At 39.1% G+C, this 25,800-nt stretch overlaps 1 protein-coding gene and 2 long non-coding RNA genes across 3 annotated transcripts; 1 reads left to right on the forward strand and 2 right to left on the reverse strand.

Annotated features, from left to right (window-relative positions):
* Positions 1 to 610: 610 nt before the first annotated feature.
* On the reverse strand, positions 611 to 9,496 carry LOC138010791 (uncharacterized). The gene is made up of 2 exons (XR_011124556.1): positions 9,415 to 9,496; positions 611 to 1,880 (listed from the first exon to the last, which is right to left on the reverse strand). It is a non-coding gene; the product is annotated as an uncharacterized lncRNA (long non-coding RNA).
* A 7,688-nt stretch (positions 9,497 to 17,184) lies between these two features.
* On the reverse strand, positions 17,185 to 20,362 carry LOC138011877 (microfibril-associated glycoprotein 4-like). Its single transcript, XM_068859111.1, has 3 exons — positions 20,006 to 20,362; positions 19,334 to 19,711; positions 17,185 to 17,533 (listed from the first exon to the last, which is right to left on the reverse strand). Exons 1-3 carry the CDS (start codon positions 20,274 to 20,276, stop codon positions 17,262 to 17,264), a joined length of 921 nt encoding a protein of 306 aa, XP_068715212.1. The 5' UTR covers positions 20,277 to 20,362; the 3' UTR covers positions 17,185 to 17,261.
* A 330-nt stretch (positions 20,363 to 20,692) lies between these two features.
* Positions 20,693 to 23,250, forward strand: LOC138011878 (uncharacterized). Its single transcript, XR_011124790.1, has 3 exons — positions 20,693 to 21,328; positions 21,458 to 21,514; positions 21,887 to 23,250. It is a non-coding gene; the product is annotated as an uncharacterized lncRNA (long non-coding RNA).
* The last annotated feature ends 2,550 nt before the right edge of the window (positions 23,251 to 25,800 follow it).

Below are 25,800 nucleotides of genomic sequence, written 5' to 3' on the forward strand. Positions count from 1 at the left end.
GACAGTCTCTTGCTCCCAGTGACAATAAAAACACCCACCCACCTGGTGTGCAACGAATTCGAACACAGGCCCGGTCTCTAAGTGGTTATATAAACAAAGCCATCTGACGACTGAGGCTAGATTGATGATCTTTTTCTTCAAGTTCTCTGTATTCATCGGCCTTGGATGATAATTGCAATTTGCAACAGCGTTTTCGGCCGATGCTTGTGTAGAATATCGATCCCATTGAAGCCGTTTCATGGAATTTACAGCCGTTTACAGTATCCGTCCGGCTGTTCAGTCTTCCAAGGCTCTATCTTTCCACCTTGGGATAATACGACGTGTGAGCAGACTTGTCGAAAAGACCGAATCTTGAATCGTAATTCCATAATAGCATCAACCTAATCAACATCCCATGTCTGATTGTCAACCCCATTGCCATTTGGACGTTAAATTACTAGACAGAGTTTCGTCACTTGCTCTCAAGCTGACTCTGTTCTAATTATGGCGGGCGACAACTCTTGAAGTCATATTGGCCCATTTTAAAGAGCCTCTCTAAGACAAGGAATGCTCGAGCTCGGCAGGCAGGGGTTGTTACGTCTCCAAAACGGGTATCAGCACATAAGAACCCTTCTCAGTCATAAGCCTATATATAGATTTACTCTTAGTTTCTCATCAGTAGTTGGTCGTTTAAGAAACTAAAGAGATCGAACCAGACCATAGATGCGATATCACAACTGAGCTAACTGACTTCGAAAGAGCAATATATGTACAAGATAAGAATTTTGAGTTCTTATAAATATATGTGACGTTCTAGAGTGAATTGAATATCGTATTAAACTAAATAGTTTTACAAGTGTACTTTTGCCTATTGAAAAGTTCATCATAATTGAGCAACTCAGTCTTGGTTGTTTCCTTCCTTGATATGTCTTTCAAAAACTCCCACGAACTACGAACATAAGAGCCTATCAAGTCATTGATGAAAATTGAAGTGCGGAAGCTTTTTACTCTGATAAAGCACTTCTTGCACGAATTCTTTCGTTACAAAGAATACTAATGAAGTACATCTTGTTTTTCTTTCATGTTGTTGTCTTTCTCTGTCACACAGTTTTAAGCATTACCCGTTCGCCAGTAGCTAACTTAAGTTTCTTTTTATTGGAGTTCACTGGTTCTCATATCTTTGAGTAGAGTCTTACAAGCAGTTTATTCCTTTCCTTTATACAGCATGTTATATCCCTCAACCATATTTCCCGTGATCTTGCCAGTACCCTTGTGAACAATCCTGGCATGTAACCACTCCCAATTCGGGAGCCAGCCATTGTAATTATTATTGCTGAGCCCAAAAAATTTACTCTTAGTTGTCGGTTCCTCGTCGTCTGGAATCGCCATGTAAAAATTACCACCGTTTTGTGCTCTGATAAAACTGTCTTGTCCTACAGGCCTGGATGGATGGGTTACGTTCTTCTGGAACATAATAAAACATTTCTTACCGTACCAATCAAGTTCTTTTATTGGTGAAACCAACAAAACGAAACTTCGACTGGTAATCGGCCCAGAGGCAGCAGTTCGTGAGTAGGTAACATACTCGCCGTGATCGTTAGACTCCAGTACCTCCAGGTCTGTAAAAGCTTTGTCCCATTTTGGGCGAGTATCCTGGGTGGAGGGATCTAACATCTTCAGCACATACTCGACAGGCATTTCCATGTCAAACGTGAAAAGTACTTTGACGGGGACCTCTTCCTCCGGGTATGATTTAGTCCAACAAACAGACCCAGGACCTTTCACTGCCTCCTTCCATCCACCTTTCTCCAAATCCTCTTTATACCACTTAGCTCTCGCGATCTCCTTTTGGAAGTCGAATGATGAGGACGTTTGCTCTTGGGCCTGCATAGCTGTTTACTCTGCAATAAACAGGTTAACAGACTTTTAACAGAAGAGTAGAGTAGAAATCTCTATTTAATCACGAAAGTCCTATCATACAAATGGTCTTCCTAAGAGTTGTGAGTCATGATTATTACTGATTTTACTAAACTAGAATTTAAATTCTAAATCCTAAATTACATGTAAGAATAAAATATCACTGAAAACTTAAAAATATATAAAAAGGTTAAGTCTCTGTTACGAGCCTATAAAGGACCGGCGCTTATCTCCGGTTTCTGAAGCATGAAGCGACGAGGAGTATTTATACTCCCCCCTGGATGGGATGCTAGTCCATCGCAGGGTTACCCCCAGCATTTTCGCCGGTACCCATTTATACACCTGGGTTGAGAGAGGCACCGTGAGAGTAAAGTGTCTTGCCCAAGAACACAACACAATGTTCCCAGCCAGGACCCGAACCCGGACCAATGAATCCGGAGTCGAGCACTCTAACCGAGAGGCCATGAGGTCACTGCACCTCCCATATATGTGAACACTTGAAATATCGGTAAAAATTCGCCTCTAATACAGTGAATCTTATACATTATCACAGCCAGCTGTTTTAATTTTTGGTTTTTCTAACTTTTGCCAGCCTAACTCATCCGGCAAATCACACGAACGACCGATAACTGGAAAGAGTGATAATCCTGGCAGTATTATTTTGTAGCTTTTGCAAGCAATAGCCAATGTGCTCGCTTTGTTTTTGACGGACTTTTGAGCATGACTTGGATTCTAAATCATCGCCTAAGCATAATTATTAAAAATTGGATCATTGGATAATGCAAATTTACAGTTTAGATTGGCTTATTCATCATACTATATGAGCTAATATACCATGCTCTACAAATATCAGAAACTGTACGCATCCGTTTTTTTTCTTTTTTTACAAAATAAAGTAGGGAAGATATATCCATAATTTGTGGTCGTTTTCAAGAGAAACCCCTTAAAATTTCTCTTGGCGCTTTTGATAAAACAATTATCCCACTCGCGCTTGCTGGATATGAAATGATTATTGTCAACTCCGCGCTCTAATAGTAATAGTAATAGCAATAGTAATAGTAATAGTAATAGTAATAGTAATAGTAATAGTAATAGTAATAGTAATAGTTTAATCACTTATATAGCACTATTAACATATTCTCATCAACAACGCTTTACATACAATAAGTTATACATAATAAGAATCAATACAAAGAAATAGTCAATTTTAACTGATCCAGATAGCCTAGGGAAATTCAGAAATATAAAAGGATTAGAACTACAGTGGGCAAAGAAAGCCTCTTTGAAAAGATGGGTCTCAATTCCTCTTTGAAGACAGCCAGCAACTGAATGTCACGTAACTGAGCAGGCAGGCTGTTACACAGCGCAGGAGCCGCTGCATGAAACGATCTTGCACCGATTAAAGAAAGAACTTTTTTCTAAGGACAGTAGACTATCGTTTGACTTAAGATGGTATGATGACTTTTTCCTTGTGTTAACTATATCAGTAAGGAATGAAGGGGTAGTTTCTAAAGAAACTGTGGTGCTGCGTCGGTGGGGAAGTAGTATACAAAAATTTGGTTTTATCAACGGAGTTGATAATGTAAATTGGCCACCGTACAGAGATTCTAAAAGCTGACGTTTCGAGCGTTAGCCCTTCGTCGCTCTGACGAAGGGCTAACGCTCGAAACGTCAGCTTTTAGAATCTCTGTACGGTGGCCAATTTACATTATCAACTCCGTTGATAAAACCAAATTTTTGTATATCAGTAAGGGCCCGATATTACATGGCGAGTTTCAGCCCGGGCTGAAGTTTCGATCCGCCCTCCGGGCTGAAATTTTGTTGCGATTACATGGTGAATTTAAGCCCGGGCGCAAAACGCAGATTTGCATGAGAAAATTTACTAAGATGCGAAACACAATTGATGCGCATGCTCACGTTTCTTTTTCAGCCCAAATTTCATGGACTTTTGCGCATTTTTCAGCTCGTTTGGCCGGGATGAAAATAATAGCCCGGTTTCTGAAACCGGGCCAGGATTTTCAGCCCGGTCTGTAATTCACCTCAGACTGAAACCTTCTCCATGTTATCGCCACTTTCATTTCAAGAAGGTTTCTTTCAGAACACAGGCTGAAATCTCAGCCCGGGCTGAAATTCTCCATGAAATCGGGCCCTAAGATAAGGTGGAGCTAATCCGTGTCTCACTTTAAAAGTTGAGAGTAAAATCTTCAAATGGATACGCAAGCAAACTGGCAACCAATGAAAATCGTACAGAGCTCTTGTTATGTGCGAGTATTTGCAATGGTCATTAATTATTAACCTACCTGCAGCGTTTTGCAACACATTGGAACTTAGTTATTTGCATTAAAACAATGGATATCCTGTTCACTGAAGCATGATACAGTCCATTTGTATTGTTACATACCTAGACTAGTTAGTTTGTTTTCCCTCGAGTCCTGATATTTCCCACGACTTCGTCGCGAGAAACATCAGGATTCTCGGGAAAACAAAACTAGCTGTTTCCCTCGGGACCACAAGGGTGCGCTCGATTGACCGTATTCCGGAATAGGAATACATGGAATATAATTTAGAAATCCTTCGTTTTTACGGCGATTCACGTTAAAATTGTCAAACATCGGGTAAAATGCTATTTATAACATATTTTTATTATCCTTGCTGGTTCGAAACGCGCCAAAGATACCGTTTTAATCATCACGCCACGTATAGGGTCAATCGAACGCACCCTAAGTGTATATTGGATTGCATCATGGGATTGTGCAAGTTGTGAATGCACTTAGTATTATGCAAAAAATAATATGCTGCATTACATGTCTTAGTTACAGGAGTAGCCATTGTCAAAACACGACCCCAAATTCCTTGCACATTACACCGGATTAATGTTAAAATCCCCACAGTGAAACTGCATTCATCAATTTTGCTAGATTGCTGTCTTGTTCCAATCAATAGAAATTCTGTCTCTTCATCTAAGTGCAAGGGCGTGTTGTCCTAAGTAGCGTGTGTATGTATATATGGAAAGAACTCAAGTGAGGCTATCGCTACTGTGTGCATGTGATGGATGAAGAACCTTCGCTGATCCACAGAATCAGGAACTTCTTATGCAACACCCAAGGACAGAGAAAAATCTCTGACCCGGGTGGGAATCGAACCCACGACCTCCGGATAGATCACCGTTGCTCTACCGACTGAGCTACAAGGCCAGACGGGATCAGGCCGTGGGAGTTTGAGGACAAATCGGCTCGGCCCAAGCCAAGTACTAAGTGCAAGTGCGTGTTGTCCTAAGTAGCGTGTATATGTATATACGGAAAGAACTCAAGTGAGGCCATCGCTACCGTGTGCATGAGATGGATGAATATGAAGATGTTTCTTCATCATTGATCATTAATTTGTCCTTAATCGTCCAGTTACTGTTTCTGATATCAGTAATGCAACTGTTCATAGCTATCTAACATCTCATATCCAACGCTTGCTCGTGGAATAATTGTTAATTGTTATATACGTAGACTTTCTCTCAACAAAACGAGCACTGTGATTGGTTGAATCTTGTTGATTCTTGGTCACGCGCCCCTGGTCAAATTTGAATGCAGTATATTTTGCGATTATGTCCTGCAATTTTGAGACTACTTACAAAGAACTAGTTGCTAGCAGGAAAGACTTGCGGTTATCTAGCTGCTCGGACTTGTAACTATATCCTACATGTAATGTTTCTAAATAAAATTGAAAGAATTTTGTAAATATAATGGGAATGTGAATGTCAATAAATTAAAGTTGTATGAAGTTGTAAGTTGTATAAATGTATCCCGACCGGGAGATAATTCCGCAGCCGCTGTATTGCCCGCACCGGATACAACAGCACTGTATAATATATAACAAAGCACTCAATGTCTGGTCCCTTGGGAAACTAGTTAGTTTTGTTTTCCCTGGACTCCTGATGTTTCCCTCGTGTTCGTCTCGGGTAGCACGAGGACTTTCGGGAAAACAAAACCAACTGTTTCCCTCGGCACCATACATTAACTATATATTTATACCTTCTATTTAGCATTAATTAAAGCGTCGTTTCAGAACTTTCAAAACGGAGAACCAACCATCATATGTCCGCGAGTGTGAAATATTTCGCATGCCAATCAATGGGGTAGACCTTCATTTACCGGACTAAAATGGCGGAGCACAAGAGAACCATTGTTATTCCAATTAATTAATGCTAATTAAATGCTAATTATGCCAATTAATGCTAATTAGGTATTGTTATGTTCGCTTTGTTCTTTTGTTTTAAGGACATTTATCATTTCGGATCCGGTATATGAAAGACCAGCCAATCAATGATTCACCTTCACAGCTTCTCTCGTTGTTTAGACATTCCAGATTTCATCTCTTCCCTCGGAAATTCACTTGTTTTTCTTGAAATCTTGTCGCATGGGAAAATTAGTCGACGGTAATATAGGAAAGAAATTTTGGGTGACTTTCGTTAACCGTCCTAAAATGACGGAGGACAAAGCTAATAGCCCATTTTCGATATGTTAAAATTCAGTCCTAAACAAAAGGCATCTTTTCGAGGCTCTGGGGAATGAACTCATACAAATCCTTATGTTTATTCGCTAGAGCCTCGAGATGATGACTTTTCTTTAGGAATGAATTTTGATCTATCGAAAGTGGGCTATTAGGTATTGTTATGTTCGATTTGCTCTTTTGTTTTATCGACATTAATTATTTCAATGAACGAAATGATATATGAAATGAATCATATACTGAACTGCGGATATGAAATTAAGTAAAGCTATGATCCTCGCAGTTATGGTCGCAATTTTAGCAATTGCGTAGAGAAGCCTGAAAAATTCAGGTGCGACGCTCTAAACAAATGAGTTATGAAGCCACTGACGCTGAGAGCTGGTCATTTTTGGGTTCTAATTTTCTTGTGAGGAATGAATAAATGAACAAAATGATATAATAAATGGATCATATACTGAACTGCGTGTATGAAATCAAGTAAAACTATGATCCTCGCAGGTATGGTCGCAATTTAGCAATTGCGTATCGCGAGGTCACGGGTTCAAACCGGAATTTTTCAGGCTTCTCTACGCAATTGTTAAAAATGCGACCATAACTGCGAAGATCATAGCTTTACTTGATTTCATATCCGCAGTTCAGTGTATGATTCATTTCATATATCATTTCGTTCATTGGTTCATTCCTCACGGGAAACTAGAACCCACAAATGACCAACTCCCAACGTCAGTGGCTTCATAGCTCAATTGGTTAGAGCGTCGCACCGGTATCGCGAGGTCACGGGTTCAAACCCCGTTGAGGTCCTGAATTTTTCAGGCTTCTCTATGCAATTGCTAAAATTGCAACCACAACTGCGAGGATCATAGCTTTACATGATTAATCATTTCGGATCCGGTATATGAAAGACCATCCGAAATTTTTGAGGGAAAGAGTTTCCATTGTTTTTCTTTGTTATTCACCAACTATTGTTTCAGCCCCACTTTCCTTGTGAAGAAGATTCTGTGTTTCTTTGGCCCGAAATTCACGAAACAGCATTCAACTCGGCAAAGATCCTCATTGCTTCATCGACCACGTTACGCTACTATGATCCAAACCTACCAGTCACGCTTCAAGTAGACGCATCCGAAAATGCCATTGGTGGAGTTTTATTACAAGAGGACAGGCCAGTTTGTTTCACTTCACACACCCTTAATAGCACCTAAAAGAATTATGCTCAAGTCGAGAAAGAGTGCAGTAAAAAATTCAGTTTTTGACTGCTCATAACAGAGTTGTCAACACTCGCAACCCGGAGCGCTTTTCTCACGAAAACTACCAGTCTCCTATACCGGCTATGAAAGAACCTACCTTTTGCATCATGTTGATTAACGGTGCATTTTTTGTGACTAATTTTTCGCTCAATACAATGATCGCTTCTTACACTTGAGCTTTAAATGAGAGCTGCAAATATCACGTTAATAAAGGTTCATTCAAAACATTCCAGTTGATGACTATTATTTCCGACTTAATTTTATGCAAGTATTTGGACTGAACACGCAATTCGAAAAAGGTAATTTTTGAGTGGCATGCCTAGTAACCATCGCACATACGGCGTTCACACTTTAATTTTTAACTGGAATCCTCAGGCTAAATCATCTTTATTTGATTTCAGTATTCAAGGACGCGTTTTCTCTCGACAACAAGTAATTTTGGAGCATTAGCCCACGTGGTGCTCATGTTTGCAATTGTTGTTTGCAAACCGTTCAAAGTATTTTGTTTTACAAAAGCAACGTTTTGCTTACGTATCCTCTCGTGTGCATCATAGTTGCTTTTGTGGTCGCAGTTTTATTCTTTTAATATTCATAGTTGACTCATCGTTTAGATGCTCATAAAGACAAACTCATTTGCATTTGCAGCTATATCGAGCGAAAACAATCAATTTTACTTTAAATGAATAAGAGCTGGAATTGAAGTTAGTTAAAATTGCACCATTAACAGACGCGCTGTTGTACGCAATAGAGGAATCTTTGTTTACATGGTTTACCTCGTTAGAACAAGGTAATCGTTTTGTAATCAGTCAACCAAGAATGAAGTACTGAAAATACTGATAGTGCATTGCATAATGAGCTACCTTTGAAAATTTGAACACGATATACCAGATAATCTCAGAGCAATAATGCTTTCAAAATTCGAAATTTTAGAAAGAATGAACATGATCATTAATGCTTTTGCCAAGCAAGAATTTATCAATTTTTGATGGTTAAGACCTGGCTCGTTATCGAAGCTAAAAGGCTTAAAATTGGAGTTTTGACTAAGTTCAACAAGTTCTTTTACCTTTTGAAGTGAACTTATAAATAGCTTGATGACATCTGAGAGCAAACTGGTATGTTAATAAAATAAACAGTAACCAATGGCGTCAGCAAACATTCCCTTATACCTGACACATTAGACTGGTCGAGTAATTTAAAGTGTATTTGAACACATAATTAAAGTACGCTATGTATAATTTGTGATTACCTATTTTACACTGACTTATCTACCCTTGCATGAACGTGTGTAGAGTACACGTAATGCCTCTTTCGCTCAGTTCTTCGAACATTGAGCTGCGATAAACTAAGGACGCTTTTCATTTGACAGAACTGATCGGCCGCCCGTCCGGGTATTTGGAAGGACTAACTCTACAACCCCTTCAAATATACACACTTGGAGGATGATATGTACTCCTCCAGAAGAATGCGAGGGATTATCATGCAAGTGTTCCTTCAAATTGCTGCATTTCCTTTGCAAACTGACGTTTCTGGCCGGCCAGTTCTGACAAAAGGAAAGCGCCCTAGCTAAAGACTCGTGCACGAGAAAAAGCTTCTTGAAATGTAGGAGCAAGATGCTTCTCGCTCCCTTTTTCCCGCGTCACGCCCAACGAACTAAGATCGGGTTGAAACCTCAAGAAAATCTGCTTACAATCTGCTAATCGAGGTTCTACTCCGACTAATCACCGCCTCGTAAATTCTAAATAGTCAACTACTAATGCTGATTTGGTTAACTTACTCAATGTAGTGATCTCCTTTTCCTTGACAAATGCAGATTAATTCTTTGTTGTTAATTGACATGACCTAAATATTGTGGTAGTATTGTAGTTTCAATATCTAATGTGAAAACTTCTCATGCGCGGTGAAAATTAACCCACCAACAACAAAAGGAGAGAATTATTTTCTTCATCTGCCGGGGGTATCTATTAACTATGCCGAAACCAAAGACATTTTTACTCCATTTTATTTTGACTTCCGGTCAGTGTAGATCGAGAAAGAAAGAAACATTTCTGAATGATGCAATTTTGGGATCCTGTGCTTCTGGTAAATTATGCATGAAATATGACCAGCATATATGACATGCAAAATATGACCAGTGAATTGAGTCGCCACAAGTATTTTTCTTTCCCTCCCGTTCCTTATTTCGTGAATTACGTCACCCACTTTGTAGCCGTTTCTCTCTCTCTCCCGAATCTTCCTCTGCTTCAAAAGCTCAACACAGCTGCCAAACATTTCCTGAACTCTTGTCTTCCAAAATACACCTGTTTTGCAAGCTAGTCGGAGCCGAAGCCGAGGCTGCAGCGAAATTACCTTTAAAAGGTTTTGGTCTGCAATTTCTCTACATAGTTTGTCGGAACCATGATTTGGATCCCGATTCGGCACCTCCGATAAATATAAGTATCCTAAAAGAACGGCGATGGGTATTAGAGAGTTTAATAGAGCGCTTTCACTCACGTGACCAGCAGCCACATCGAATTACTGATACAAAAGAAAGTATTTGCATAAAAATAAAGTTCAATTTCCGGAGGATTAGTTTGGTACACCATCATGGCCGCCATTTCTTTGTTTTGAACACCAACATTTAGCACTAACATTTAGCAAAACAACATGAACAATATTAACCAGCTTACGAATCAATCAAGCATGCACAATGATAGAGTGGAAAATCCTGAATATGTAGAAATATACAAAAAGCAATCACGAAAAAAAGTAGAAAGAAATATTCTCGTACTTGTGAACACTCCAGCAAGGACTGATAGAAGTGATTTTTGCTTATTTACAAAAAGACAAGACCAGGGTGGATGTAGGATAAAATAATGACTGGTCTCCAAAACAAGAGAGAACCTGGAGAAGAGTTATCCTCAACCTTGGTTATGATGATCATAACCAAGGTTGAGGAAACTCATCTCCAGGTTCTCTCGGTGTTCCAAGATGGCGGACATGTCAAATTCCCGACCATGGGGAAGGCTCTCTGAGTCAATTTCCCGTAGGTATTTTCAAGCAACTTAGTTTTTCTAAAAATTGTCAGGATAATTGTAATGTTTCTTGCTTCAAAATTATTGATAATGCTACTTCTTTCTATCAACTCAAAATCAAGTTGAGCTTGCATATTCAGCGCTTGAAACCCGAACTCAACAAACATGTTGATCATGTCAGTTTATCATTACACTTTTAAACTTTTACCGTTATGTCAGTTGTGTTCTCTATAATATTGTTGGTTCATTTGAATTTTGTTCATTTGTAACGAACATTTAATCTACAAAGAATCACTGTATTGATAGTTATATAAATATACATACGAATTATCTTATTAAAATTTTAAATGTTACACTCACTATGGTTGAAGATGATGTTTGAAACATCGAAACATGTTCCTTAAACTCAAATGTGTCGTTGTATTTTTAAAAATATAATTAATTTGTAAAAGTATAGTTTAGGTACAGTGTTGTAAGCTGGAAGCAACGAATACTCTTAGCTGACAATTGCATTTCCTGCTGATTTATCCAGCTTTTAATTATCGTAAACAAATTCTCCTCTGCTACTAGCGACTGCTACTAGCGGCTGATGTATAAAAGTAGACAGCATTGACCTCTTCGTAGAACGCAAATATTTCATGAGTCTCTGAAGTAGTGCGTTCATGTCTGAAGCGCGTTGACTCTAACACATTTTGGCAGTTAATTGCAAAATATTTGGTGACTGAGAAACTCATAGGCTCAAATGCACCCAATTGTAATGCGTCACAAGCCCTAACCTGCAAAATGTTTACTTCAGTGACTCTTAATTCTGTCAATCACCGCCCCTCCTTCTCTTGTGATAACCTGGGGCAATGTCCAGCTCTGTCTGCTGACTGGGAAATACACAAACCACAGAAAACGTCACTTCAAAATACAAGTTTGAACTATTTTAAGTATTTCATGAGTATTCCATTTTGTTTATATTATACAATAGGGAATTTAAGATCTACAACGGCGACGGTCGACGAAAACGTCACCTCAAAATATAACTTGGCGAAGTCTTTCGCATTTATTCAGTCTCATTCACGTCCTAAAATATGAGCGAAGTATCCTAAATATAAATTGGTACGAGCGGTTTGAAAATTAAAATAGAGAATGAAAGATTCTATGTTGCGTGCTTGCGTTGTCGTCAAAACTCAAACTTAGTCAGTTCACGTCGTCGTTATGCAGAGGACCGCTACGATGCTTGCTAAAATTTATTTATGCTCTTTTAACAAATGATATTATTGCTTTGAGGCGTTGTCGTAATCGTAGCCGTCGTCGTTTCTTAAATTAGCTAATACGAATTTGAAGTGACGACTGAGACTGAAAGATTCACTGTAGTTTGTCCACGTTGTCGTCAAAACCTGAACTTTGGTCATTTCACATAGTAGTTTTGACGAGTACGATAGAAAATTGTTAAAAAATGCGTGCCGCACGTGCAGCACGATCATTTTGGTTCTTTTAACCAATAATATGACTGTTTTTTGGCATTGTCGTTGCCGTAGCTGTCGTCTCTTCTTAAATTCTCTAATACCTGGATGGGTGACCGGTTCGGTAATACCACGTGCTGTACACGCAGACGAGGGAAGTCAAGGCTTTCCTGCAAGACCATCTACTGATATCCCACAAAACTGATATTACAGTTATAACAAATAGTAGTCTGTGTTTTTAATGATTTATTGGCAACAAGATACCAGTCAAAATAGTTGTAATGTGATGCCTTCATTACTGAACAAATGCTAGGAAAGGGCGCTAAACTATTCTCCCCAAAATATACAACTACTTTCAAATCCTCGTCGATGACAAAACAGGAATCAAACGCATCCCACTGATCCTTGATTACTGCTAGTTAATAATATACAGGAGAAAAAATCAGGATAAGCAGAAACCACGTACGCCTACCTCGCCAAAAATTGTCATCCAGGGATCGCCTTTTCATTGCCTATCTGTGACTTCCTTTGATTATTGACCAATCAGAATTCTTGGTTTTTTTACAATATTGGCACCGAACTGCCTCTTTTCCGCACTGTGTTACCTGGAAACTGCATTGCACTTATCCAATCAGAATGGAGAAATTTTCTCATGTATATTATTAAACCAATAATATTCGCGCCTTGTAGCGTTGTCTTTTTCTGTACCCGTCATCGTTACTTACGCTCCCTATTTTTAGCTATTTTCTCAACGCTGCTCTCCCCTGTTACAATCAAAGCCCTCGTTATCTTTAATTGAGATAGTTGCAGTAGTGTAGCAACTTTCGTAACCTGCTATTTTTTAGTATTGAAAGAAGCTTCTTTAGCTTTGAAGGCAAAGTCGTTGTTTCAATTGTTTATTCTTTTGTTTTTTGCGTGGGTAGTGAGTCAGTCACATCATACGTTCCAAGAGCTGCTACATCACCCAACAGTCGACGAACAAAAGTTGTTATTACATGCTGGCATCTTATATCAGAGATTTCTCGGTACTCTGTAAACAATATATACATAGAGGATATTACACGGTGGCGAGAAGACATGAATTTTATGTTCGAGTGGCAAGGACAATATCTCACGAGTGAGCGAAGCGAACGAGTGAGATATTGTTCTTGCCACGAAAACATAAAATTCATATCTTCGAGCCAACGTGTAATGTTCTTTTTATTATATGGAGACTAAATTTTGAATATTTCCGATTTTATTGTGTTTCAAAGTAGTCAAGTTTTACAAATACAGCTGGGCTTTATAAAAAAGGCGGGAAAAAAAAGGCGGGAATCGTGACGTCATTGAACGATACGACTCTCACAAAGGTGACATACGGAAAATACGCCACTCGGGTCCCGGATGTAGTGGCGTATGGAATCTACGAGTGGTTTAGTTCCCAGTAAAACACTCTCCTCCATATAATAAATGAAAATATCTTCTTTTTTTTTTCAGAGAGCGCGAGTCCATTAATCCATAACAGCAAACAACATTCACTTACAATTGGATCCAAGGAATTGTTTGTTTGAATTTTTGCGTGCATGAAGGTGAAATTAAGGGGGCTCTCAACGGCTCTTCATTAGTACAGTGGGTTTCCTAAACAAAAGAATTGCAACACTGTCCATCCTTTTGGTAAGTTTGATATTTGAGTAATACTATCGTCAGGCAAATTTGTTACAGTGTCTGTGAGTCCCCAACTGTTGCCATGGCAACGGTACGACACTCTCAAAAGACCCTCTAAAACTCAGTTTTTGGAAAATATCTTAAAATTTAACTCGGTTACCTGGTATTCACTCCTATTGCGTGTTATAAGAACAATTCTTCTGGCAGAACTTGAAATATTTATGAAAACACTGCTGGAAGATGGAAGAAAAATTTACTGGATAAATTTCCTTTATTAAAGAATCCCGGGCTTACTTATATGCAAAACGGCGAGCGCGCACTGTACACACAAGAGACTCCTCAGTTACTCTTATGTAGTGTGTGCCTTGTCACTACAAGCGCAGTTTAGAATTACATCTGCGCTGAATATTCAATCTTTGGCTTGCACCTGACGTCATTAACAGCCATGTCGGTGTACTGAACCAACCCAGTCTCCACCCAATTAATGTATACAGTCAACAATGGTAACTGAAGACTGTTAATGTAGAGAGTCTGGATTTTCATTTCATTATGATAGCGGACAGTCTCGTTCCGAGGCCTTTCAGCGCTTAATCGCAAGAAACGTGAGGCGTGGGACCGGGCGCGATAGCACGAGGCCGTCCTCGGGGAATCTTCCCGACCCGCTTGACCGGTGACATCACATCTGATCCGCGTGAGGACGACTGGGAACTAGGCTGGATCGCGGGGTGCTCTTGGGGGTTCCACCAAATTAGATACAGGTCCAATTTTGACATCCAAAACAAAGTGTCCCTTTAAGCGTAAGCCTTTGCTAACTATTTGCTAGGTTAGCATTGCCTTTAGCTTAAGATATGTGAAGCTGTTTTCTTTCTTAAAAATATCAAGTAACAATGAGAGCGACCCGCAGATAGCATAGCTAATCGAGACCGGTCGTTGGATAGATTCAACTATGTAAGATTCAAAGTAGGACCTGCGTCTAATTACGTGCATTTCAAGAGCACCCGCGATCATAATGAAATGAAAATGTAGACACTCTAGATTAACAGGCTTCAGTTACCATTGTAGACAGTATACATTATTAGGTGGGGGATTGGGTTGACTAAACAATAGCAAAAAAGTCTTTTGGGAATTTGGCTCTATTGTTATGCAAAACGCAAGCGACATTTTGCTTTTGTTTTTTTGGCCGCCTAATCACGAGAGTGCAAACTAAAAATGTGTGGTTGCCACATTTTATACGATGAAAGGGCAGTTTGTTACTGAATGTCGCAATCATCGTGTCACTAGGGTAGGTCACGGAGCAAAATTTCGATATATTGCTCAACGTTTCTAACAAATTTCATTTCCGGTTTTCGTGAATTAGGGTCACATTTTAATTTTCGGTTAACCGTTTTGACTCATGAGCTGACGCGAGCTGCCTAAGTATCGCTTGTGTGGCTTACGCGCGAGCGCTTAGCTGAAAACCCTTTCGAGCCTCCTTAAGTTTCGTAACTCACAAGGAGCCAATCAAGCGCGACCACTTTGTGGCGCAATGCATTTAAATTTGATGGTGCAACAAAAGCAGCCAGCGACGACGTAACGGGCAACTCGCTTTTCTGAGCAAAAAAATGGTTCCCAGCTACCAGAGCTGCCGCTTCGATCTCTCCGAGATAAGATCGAAGTTGACTCTTCAAACAGGTGAAAATACAGAGGATAGCTCTGAAATTAAGAACGCTGATTTTGGCGGTTTGTGTGGAAATCGCTGTGTTTAGCACTGAAATGTCTATTGCCAAATCAAAAATCATAAGATGGCTGAAAGCTGGACATTTTGCATAAGCAAACGTTGGATTGGAGTCACAGGTGATAATCATAAGGTTTTCCATGTCACAAAAGTTCCCTGACTACAGTAATCCCATGATTTCTTAGTTTAATTTAGACGATTAATTTTTCATCTTTAATCTTTACTTACTTTTATAATTATTAATTGAGCAATTACATTCAAATACAAAGCATAAACACAAGTAAACATTTTGGTCGTCCTTTGCAAAAGGTATTAACTGGACTTATTTAATTGCAATAAAAATGTTTCGAAAACGTTTGCTACTGGTTTTCATAGTTGTACTTTTTTAAGCAGTTGAACTTCAAGCGTTCTCTTCTCCTTTCAATGATTCACTGAGCATTCGAGACATTGATAAGAATTACCAAACTTTTTTCCTTGTCTGCTTTTTTAACGGTAGACGACTAAGCTAAGAAGACGCTCTTCTTAGGATGCGAGCATCTGTTTTCACTCAAGACACAGCGTTTGTGTTCAGCTCTATTATGATTTAAACGTTCGCTTTTCGTTCAATTTGTTCCAGACATGACCGATGCTCTCATTGGTGAAGGATTTTATTCAGTTTTCACAGGGATATCAAAGCAAAAACGAAACAGGAAATGCAAATTTTTGCCTTTTTTTTTGGATATTACCATGAGGGTAGTCGAATGTTTTTTTCCGTTAAGGGACACCAACATGAATAATATGATCAATTTGCCCGAGTTCTGATTTACTGGAGCCTGGGTCCCATTAGTGCGACCCAACAGAAAAATCATGGAAGTTGCCAAGTTTCATTTTTAATAAGTAGTAAAAACTTCTCTACGCGAACTTTTTGTGTACATGCGGATTTAAGTATACGTAAATGGAATCTTCTCATTTTATGGAATAAGATAACTGGCCAAAAAAAAAATAAAAAATGCGCAAATCGCAAATCCAGGACCTGCATGTACATGCGTCATAGTGGTCATTCGATCTCAGTATGAATAGACGAGTCAAAAAATGTTTAAGTGCACGGTAAGTATGCAAAGGTGCTCATAAACCCTTAAAAAGTTGAATTTTCTATAAAAGTGGCATTCCCGTCACTAGAGCCTCGCATCTTATGTCAGCGCATGACCCAAGTCTCTGGGAAACTCTTGTAAGAGAACATGCGCCGTAGGTTCTTATAGCCAAAATCTTACGGCCCCTGCTCACTCCTCGTGCTGACATGAATGCACCAATCAGAGACACTTTTCATTGTGATAACAGAAGAAGTTTCGCCTGCGCAAATGCGAACTGAATGCAACCTCTTCTCTACCGTTGAGCGTCTTATGAATACCATCATTTTCGTTATTATGATTCAAGAACCAATGTCTGTTAAAGTGGTGTCGTACCAAGAGCAGTGAGAACGAAAGGAAAGCCTGAAAAATTCAGTCTTGAACGGTATTGGAACCCATGACCTCTGCGATAGCGAAACTGGTGCAGTGCTACATCAGTTGAGGATAGTTAAAGGACCCTAATTTGCATACAGCTCTACTCGTTGATTATATCTGCTCTTATCAAAACGTAAAACTAAACCGGCTGATAACATAGAAAAAGGGAAGGCTTGTGCTTTTGGCATACCAAATGAGAAACTTAGGCTACCAAACCCTCAGGCAAAGAAAATGAGACATTGCTTATGGAACAGAGCCAACTGTTTTATTTCAACTCAATTACAGCTACTGAGAACTTATTAAAATGCCTTGTGAGCCTCTTAAAAATCATTTGGTCTGATCTTCATTTCAGACCTTTTGGCTGAGTAGTCGTAGCCCTTCCATTTGTACCAGTTAATACCGGACCAAGCGGATCCAGAAGGGTGATTACCATGGTAGTAGATCCCATTCAAGGAAGCCCTAACGCAAGAGTTGAACCACCAGGCAGCCCCTTTGTAATGAACAGAACAGCTTTTAGGGTAATTATCATTGTCACGATCTTTCGTGGAAAACGCTGCACCGCGGTGGTAGCTTAACGAATCACCAGCAGTCCCTACGAAAGGAAACACATGCAGTCACTGTTACAAAAAAAATATATAGCTTATATGACACGAAAAATGTTTTTCGCTTTTTTATTTCAGTGATATCTAAAATAAAGGTATACGGATTTAAAAATAAGAAAATTTTCTTTTTCTATGATTTTTTAGCTCCCGAATTAATGCTCAATTTCACTAAAAATTGTCCTTGGGACTGGGGCGAGAATTTGACTCGACGTCACATGGTTTGATATTTCTCACTTCTCCAAGTTTCCTCACATCATCAGCCCCGCCTTTTCGAGTGTGTTTCCTTGTCTATTTATTCAGAAAGCAGCGAATCTTCTATTTCATGATAAGAGCGAAGGGTTCTGAAGAATGGATAGAAAGCAAAATAGTGGAGAGTTTAAGCAAATACAACGGCAACGGCAAAGAAAACGTCATTCCAAAATATAAATCAGCTCTATCGCAAATATTGAGCGATTATTCCGACTTGTTCACCTTGTACAATACCGCGAACTATCCTGTAACGGGTTGGGTACGAACGGTTTTAAAGTAAAAATAGCAAATGAATGGTTCGTTGTTATATGCTCACGATGTTGTCGTCAAAACCGCAAATTTGGTGATTTCACGTTGTTGTTTTGTGGAGTACGGCAAAGAAATGCACGGAAATTCGTGCTGCACGTGCAGCACGAGTATTTTTCCTTTTTTAACCAATCATATTCTTGCTTTATGGCGTTGTGGCTGCTGTAACCGTCGTCTATGCTTCAACTCCCTATTAACAAGAGGAGCCGCTTACAGATAAAGAGGACAATAACGAAGAAGAAAGAGACGTCGATGGTCTTACACCAGACGTTTTGGCATGGAGGCGAGACATAATGGAACTGTGAGCGTGTAGTCCTGGTATAAGTAACATTATTGCAGAATAGTTTCTTTTCTCTTCCTTCGTGCGTATTGTAATAACTTGAGGATTGTTTGCAACATTTCTTTGTTTAAGAGCAGGTGCCGATGTGAATCCTCTAATACCGACTTATCAGCTGACTTATTAGTAGGATCACTCGAATTTCGTTGCTGTAGAGAAGTAACCAGTGCCATATCTTTTGACCAACCTGAGACAGGATCGTTGAAGCGTGATGAAATGCTTTTCCGAAAGAAAATAAAGGATGCGTTGAAGCGGAGCAATGCAATACAATACAATACAATACAATACAATACAATACAATGGCAATACAATACAATACAATACAATACAATATTTAAACTATTCCTTGTTGAAAAGGTTAAAAAATAGTTGGTTCGCTTTTTGCGGAAGTCTTCCCACGTTTTTACAAGTAAAGTGCTGAAGTCCCGCGCGATTCCCTCTTTTTTTCGTGAGGACTTTTTTGTTGCTGACGGTTAAATCAGACAATGACTTGATTACACGAACATACGAGCTATGTTGTAACAAATTTCGAATAAATTAGTAGGGAAAAGTATGCGTCAATCTTTAATGTCAAAGTTGGAGGGAACGATTTTATTCAACAACTAAATTTTAACGTAACCGATTCAGCGCACACAAAAGACTGAAGGGTTTTTGATAAGGAAAGGTTCTTGGTTGATCAGTGGGATCTGAAAGTAAAAATACAAAACTCCGCATGATCCATTTGCTTTCTTTGCATTCTCGATACGGAATTAGAGAGTTAAGTGTGCAAACAGCACGCACGGGCTAAAACAAATATTTTTTTATTCGGCCTTAAATCTCTGTGTTTAAGGCTCATTGGTCATTTTGTTTTCATGTGAAATGAATGAAGGCGGCAAAATTTTACAGTGACAAAACTCACCGGAATAAGTTCCGAGGGCTAATTTGTAGTTGGTTCTCTCACTTGATACAGCGAAAAAGTCGTATTCAGCATAAGCAGTTCTTCCTTTCATGTCTTCGAGTTCCACACGAAGTCTGCTGTTTGTTTTGGTCAAGCGATAAATCTTGTCCAATCCGAGCCAAAACTCGCCATTCAAGTTACCAAAGCCGCGCTTGTAGTCACTCCACCCTCGAATGAAATCAACTGATCCGTCAAGTCTCTTCTGGAACACTGTCCACCCTCCCCCAGCGGTTTTTTGATCACAATAGACGTCGAAGGCATCAGAACCATCTGGATCGATTGTGTACACACCGCTGATTTTGTACCCAGACTTGTAAAGCTCAGCGCAGTTTTTCTTGGCTGAAACAAAATAATATAAAATTAAATCTGGGGATAATCGCTAAACCTTCCCACTCCGTCCGTTTTTTTGGGAGGGGGGATGAGATGGTTGATTCCTTGTTAGATAATTAAATTGAATGGTCGAGTGCTTATAATTTGAAGCAGATATTTCATTAATCTGAGATTTCCAAAATGGAATAATTATTCGCTTACGATATACCTTTTTCACATTCAACCGAACAAAGCAGAAAAGATCGTTCGAATACTAGGCGGCAAGAGCCGCCACAATTAAACCGCTTAATAACTGAACCTTACTTGATCCACGGGTATTGTTTTTGATATTCAAAGAGTTGATTTTTCTCTCGATGTATTCCAGTCTGTTTTCTATCCTAGAAAGCTGAGCTTTGATATCATCCTTGCCCGGGACGGAGTAATAGTTGTTAAAGTGAACGTTGTGGCACTTTGATGATGCAGTGAGACTAGACAGGGATTGGTTTGGCTGTGGCGAAGAGCGGTTTCCCTTTACGGCTAATGCTGTTAGAAACAGCAAACTGGAACATGAGAATATTATCATGAAACGAATCATGTCAGCAACAGTTAAGGAGGGCCGAGATAACGGTTTAGCTTCGGTGAGCTGCGAATCTTCTTTAAGAAAGCAAACAGTTGCTAAAATCTCTTTGCGAGTAATAATTTTATTGTTGTATGACTTAAGAGAGACAGGATGGTTTTTCATGTTTCTCAAAATCTATTTTTGGAACGGAGACCTAGTTACTGTTTCTGACTTTGACATCTTTGTCAATAATATGTCACAATTATTAAGCACTTCAGTTCATTCTCCAAATTGACCATTTAAGATGATAAATAGAGGAAAGTTTTTCTGAACTCGCGTCACAGGTAACGGAAGCTCATGATCTGTCGTGTTAGGAGGACGCATATTCACAAATGTCTTTTCAAACGGCATAAAATGTAATGTTCTGTGAATGAAATTGACTTACCTTGTTACCGTGATATATTCTGTTTATTTTCCTGCGTCTCAAGGCGTGAAAACCCAGGGCTAGAGTCAACCAGCAAACGGTATCCTTAAACTTTCGTGAGAATTGCTCCAGTTATTGAGGCACAACATATCTTTTGAACACCAGTGTTTTATTTCTGAACACCAGCAGAAAATTTGCCACGAAAACACAGTTTGCCTCGAAGACACAGTATGCTAATATGCAGCTCGCGTAGATTGCGTTACATATAATGACCATTAAATTTTGTGACATGACAGTTAAGGAAACTCTCGGTGGAAAACCTGCTGGTTCCACCAAAAAAAATCGGAAAGGGGAAGAATGCAAAGGAAAAAAGAGAAGACTTACTCCCGGAATTGCCAGATTTCTTAGTAGAGACACAAAATCTTGGGCATGTACTCGGCATTGGCGAGGTTCACCATGAAGTAAATAGTTTCTATGCGTGCCCACTTCTTGTACACTCAACAGAGCTAAGTCGACGATACATCCCTGCGAGGCTTTACCAAATATTTTATCTTATTGGAGCAACAGTTCCAGTTACCGTGCTGGAGATAGATGGTGTAACAGCTGTTCTAAAACCGCCGACGACAAATTCAAAAGTGAACTGGATTACAGTCCTCCTGAAACGGTATTTCACCCTGTATTCCTCCGCTACAACAAAGAAACACACGTGCTGTGAAAAAAATACTTGCATTTGACGTTTCTGAGACCTTTTATGTGAAAGCAGGCTCTTATTAATCATGTATGACAATTTCAGATAGCCAGGTATTCCGGATCCCAGACGTCTAATACCACCACATCATCGTCAAAACAGGTAATGCAATCTAACCATTTTAAAGGAACCAAATATATGTTTTTAACATTTTGAAATTGTCACGTTTTCAGCAGCTTGCAGAACGGTTGGAAAAACAACTTAAGGAGATGTCAATCAGAAATGAACTATTGGAGGCAGAGTTAGGAAAGGCTAATAATCAAATTCAGTTGTTGACAGGTACACACTCGAACCTCTGGAACGTGGCAGACTCTGAGCATCGAAACTTGATTCACTATTCTCGCAAATATCGAGGATCAAGTTGAGTGTCACCTTACATATGACTGGTTCGAATTCCGCATTTATTAAACGCTGAGGTAACAAGATTAGGCCTCGTAATCCCAAATATTTATGTCACCCTTTTTTCATTACTAGCTTCATCATTTTAAGATCTTGTTGGCCGCTTCCAGATAGCTCTTTATCGACACTACAACAGTGATGGGGAACCAATCTATGAGACAGATGAAAGGGAACAATTTGCAAATACACATGCACCAACACTCATGTTCACACAACTGCTGAATTCAATTACCAACAGGAACAGTGCTCAGAGCAAGGAAAGGCAAGAGCTGCTAAGAAAGAGAACCGTCGCTCTATCGCATATAATTTTGTACTTCTGGTAACTTGGAAAAACATGTACACACGTACCGTGCTAATGATCGGGTTTTTTTTTTAATTATTAGTGATATATTTTTAAAATCAACCACCACCACTTAAGCCTAAGAGACTTACAACATATTATTTTTCATTTTACATGGAGGTCACAGAAGACTTCACTTTTCCAAAAACAAAGTGGGCTTAATGTCGATTTAAGTGGTCTTAAATCGCTTACTGGGTGGCAGCAGGACCAGTTATTGGATTTTCACAAAGTCCTAGAACTGTGCTTAAATACAAAATTAATATGACCAAGCCTTGGGGCATCGAAGCTATCTTTGTGAACAAATTGTAAAAGCAGTTGAGGTATATCTACATGTAGCAATAGTGCAATCGCTCCAGAGTACACACATGTATATAACTTTATTAAAAAATACTGTAAGAAGACACAATGGCTTCATATTATTAGTCCACTGTACTGCTGAGGAAAGGTGTGCAATATCCTATTTTGTGCATCTTAACTGCAGGTCAAGTTCATGGCGGATAAAAATTAAGATTAAAGACCAATAAATTATCTTCTTTGTCACTAGCTGAACTTCTTCATAATCTTGATGATAGACGATTATCATAACGTCCACGCCAAAAAGGTTCCAACAAAACTCATTACTTCTTCTCCAAAACTTATTACTGTGTGCAATTCACATGGCATCATGCTTGGTGGACAACCAACAAATTCCAGCAGTATAACGTCCTCCAGACGTGTCCATTCAAAGGCCTGTGGAGGTCAAAGTTAAAGAGAAGCTGTTATTTGCTACGGTGGTATAGATGAGCAAGTCGTGTGTAATAAATAGAGGATATTACATGGCCGCGCGGGGATACGAGTGAGCGAAGCTAACGAGTGAGAGATACTTTCAGCACGAGAGGATAAAATTCGTATCCCCTAGCGTCCACGTAATGAAATGTCTAGATTTAAAACAACTTGTTTTACTCATTTTGGAAATGATGAAAAAGTAGTCACCAACCGCTAAAACACGCATTTTGTGTAACATGAAAGAAGATACGAAATTTATGAAAAGCAAATCATGATAATGTAAAATTTTGCAATAAAAATGTTTACTTAATGTAGTAGAGAAGATTTATATTGAAGCAAGAAGGACTTTAGAATGAAGACGAAGCTCGCGTTTTATTGGCTAAGTGTGTTCGTTACCATGACGACACCTATATTCTCACATGTGCACTGTTACACTTGAACTGCCCTACTCTTAGCCAATCCGAATTGAGTAATTTTCTCATGTATATTATTAGGTTACAAAGAGAACCTCGTGGTGATGATCACTGGCGTAATTGACAAGACAAGACCATGGTTAATTCATGGAGATGGTTATGAAACTCATCAAGTTCCTTTGTTTCATGTTTTTGGCCTTGACCCTGCACAAAACACATCTTTTTTTCAAGAAGATAACCAATCAAATCCTTCTATTAAATTATGGCCAACTAATTTGCAAACCCGTGCGAAGCGAAAACAAAAGATTGTGCAGGGTCACGGTCAATTCAATATCGATTGCAACAACATTGTTCTAGGTTTTAAGGTAATTCCCTTAAAAATGACGTACTATCCAGATTTTTGTCAAACTTGGCACAATAGATATTCCATGCACAGGACATTAAAAAGTGCAATGAAAAGATGGGGTCACCGTGCTTGTTTTCGCGCTGCATGCTATTTATTCTAAGTGTTTTTACCGAATTACGCGGGTAGCGTTCGAAACTAGATCATGAACCGGAATAATTGTTGTTATGAAGAAAAAGCTACTTACTATTACTGAAAACTTGAACCTACTTGTTTGTCCGGGATGTAATCTTTAAGTAAAGTGATTTTAAATTGCTCAATCCTGCAAAGAAATGTAAGCAAATTTGACCGAACAGTCATTACCTTGCACTCAGTCTCAGGCTCCAAATGCAGTTTCACGTGATTTACATGTAGATACTACAACTTCTACCATCCAACTTGTTTTTTCCTTAAAATATGTTTTCCGTGTACATAGACCAAATGCATAAATGGCGGCCAAAAAAATATTATTTTTTTTATGTGCTAATTAGACTCACTAGCCTCGTTTGCATGTACAAAATACAAAAGAAATGTTGCTTGAGAGCGAGGCTAGTGAGTCTAATTAGCACAAAAACAAAAGAATATTTTTTTGGCCGCCATTTATGCATTCGGTCTATATTAGGAGTGAATAAAACTATTAAAATTGGGTGTCACCTAGCTCGTTTCTTCTCAACACGATGATAAATGGATGGCAAAGGGGCAATTGATCTTTTTCCGCGAAAGGACTTGGGGGGAGTTCGAAAACAACACCTTCTTAACCGAGAAAAGTTATCATGATTGCACTTAAAATCTCTTGAACAACAAAATCGGCCTTTTTTGCCTCTCGGCCGGCGTGAAACGCCGCCATCTCCGAAGTCGCAATGTTATGCGCAGTATGAGCTGCGCGGTGCAAAACAAGAGAATCACCTTGAAGTTTCATAACCAATCCCTCGATGAACGATGACAAGACGCAAGTTTCAAAATATTTGCCATTAACAGGTGGATCGTCACCGTGTTTTTGTGATTCCTGCTAAATGCGAGGCTTCTCCATAGAGCAATGCCTTCTGGTCGCAAACTCGATGGATTGTGGTAAAAAGCCAGCAAAGGTAAAAACATTGACATTTTGCACAACATATTTACTTGTAATTCTGATTATGTTGCTTAACGGGCGCACAATTGTGCGTATATAAGATGACGCATGTAAATTATTCACGTTCTTACCACAACTTTTGTTTCCCCCTCGCATCTTTTTCTCCCATTTTTTTACGAGTTGAATACATTGAATATACACAGTATAGCCTGAATTTCAGCCAATTCACTCGGAACGCCTTTTTCCCCGAGTGACTCAGCGGGCGGAGGAAGGGGCTGAAATTCAGGTTAGTACACAGCAAAGACCGGGAATAAATCTCCACTGATTCACTAATTATAAAGAAAACAAAAGATGAGAACAAACTGCCAAGCGTCGTTTTTCAGTCTCTACAGATCGATTGTCAACCGCATTGTACATTAAAACTCCGCTGAAAGCCGTCCACAGTTAGCTCTCCAAGAAGAACAGTTTACTAAGTGCAGATTCTCAAAACATTTTTTCTTTTGCGAAGAGATTAACAATACTGGTATTTGCTTCGAGGTTTGAATAGGCCGTGTTTTTATCAGCCAATAAGGGTGTCACGGTTGCGTGTTAAGAGAATTTCGAACTCAATCATATTATATTTGGGAAACTAGTTGCTTCGCGACGGTCGGCTCGGTCGCCAAGCTGAAGATGATCCAATTTTAAAAATACCAGCTTGCAAAGATAAGCTATCTTAAAACAAAACCATCGAGAGGGTCCTGGGAATGAGATTATGGTATTATTTTCAGATGGAGATGTTAAAATAAAGCTGTACAATGGAAACTATATTTGTATGACTTAACAAATAACAAAAATTCAATTAAAATAAGTGCAGCAAAAAATAAACTATTACAATCTAGGAAATAGCCTTATGCCTTGCTTCTGAATGAATGTTTCCGCATTAGAAACAAATTCATAAAGAAATTAGGAAAATAGTCGGGAACTTGTCCGTAAAACCGGAATATTACCACCTGAATCGTAGCTTTGGCTTCTATGAGGCTT

The sequence above is a fragment of the Montipora foliosa genome, chromosome 7 (assembly GCF_036669935.1).
Source record: "Montipora foliosa isolate CH-2021 chromosome 7, ASM3666993v2, whole genome shotgun sequence".
In the NCBI taxonomy this organism is placed as follows: domain Eukaryota; kingdom Metazoa; phylum Cnidaria; class Anthozoa; order Scleractinia; family Acroporidae; genus Montipora; species Montipora foliosa.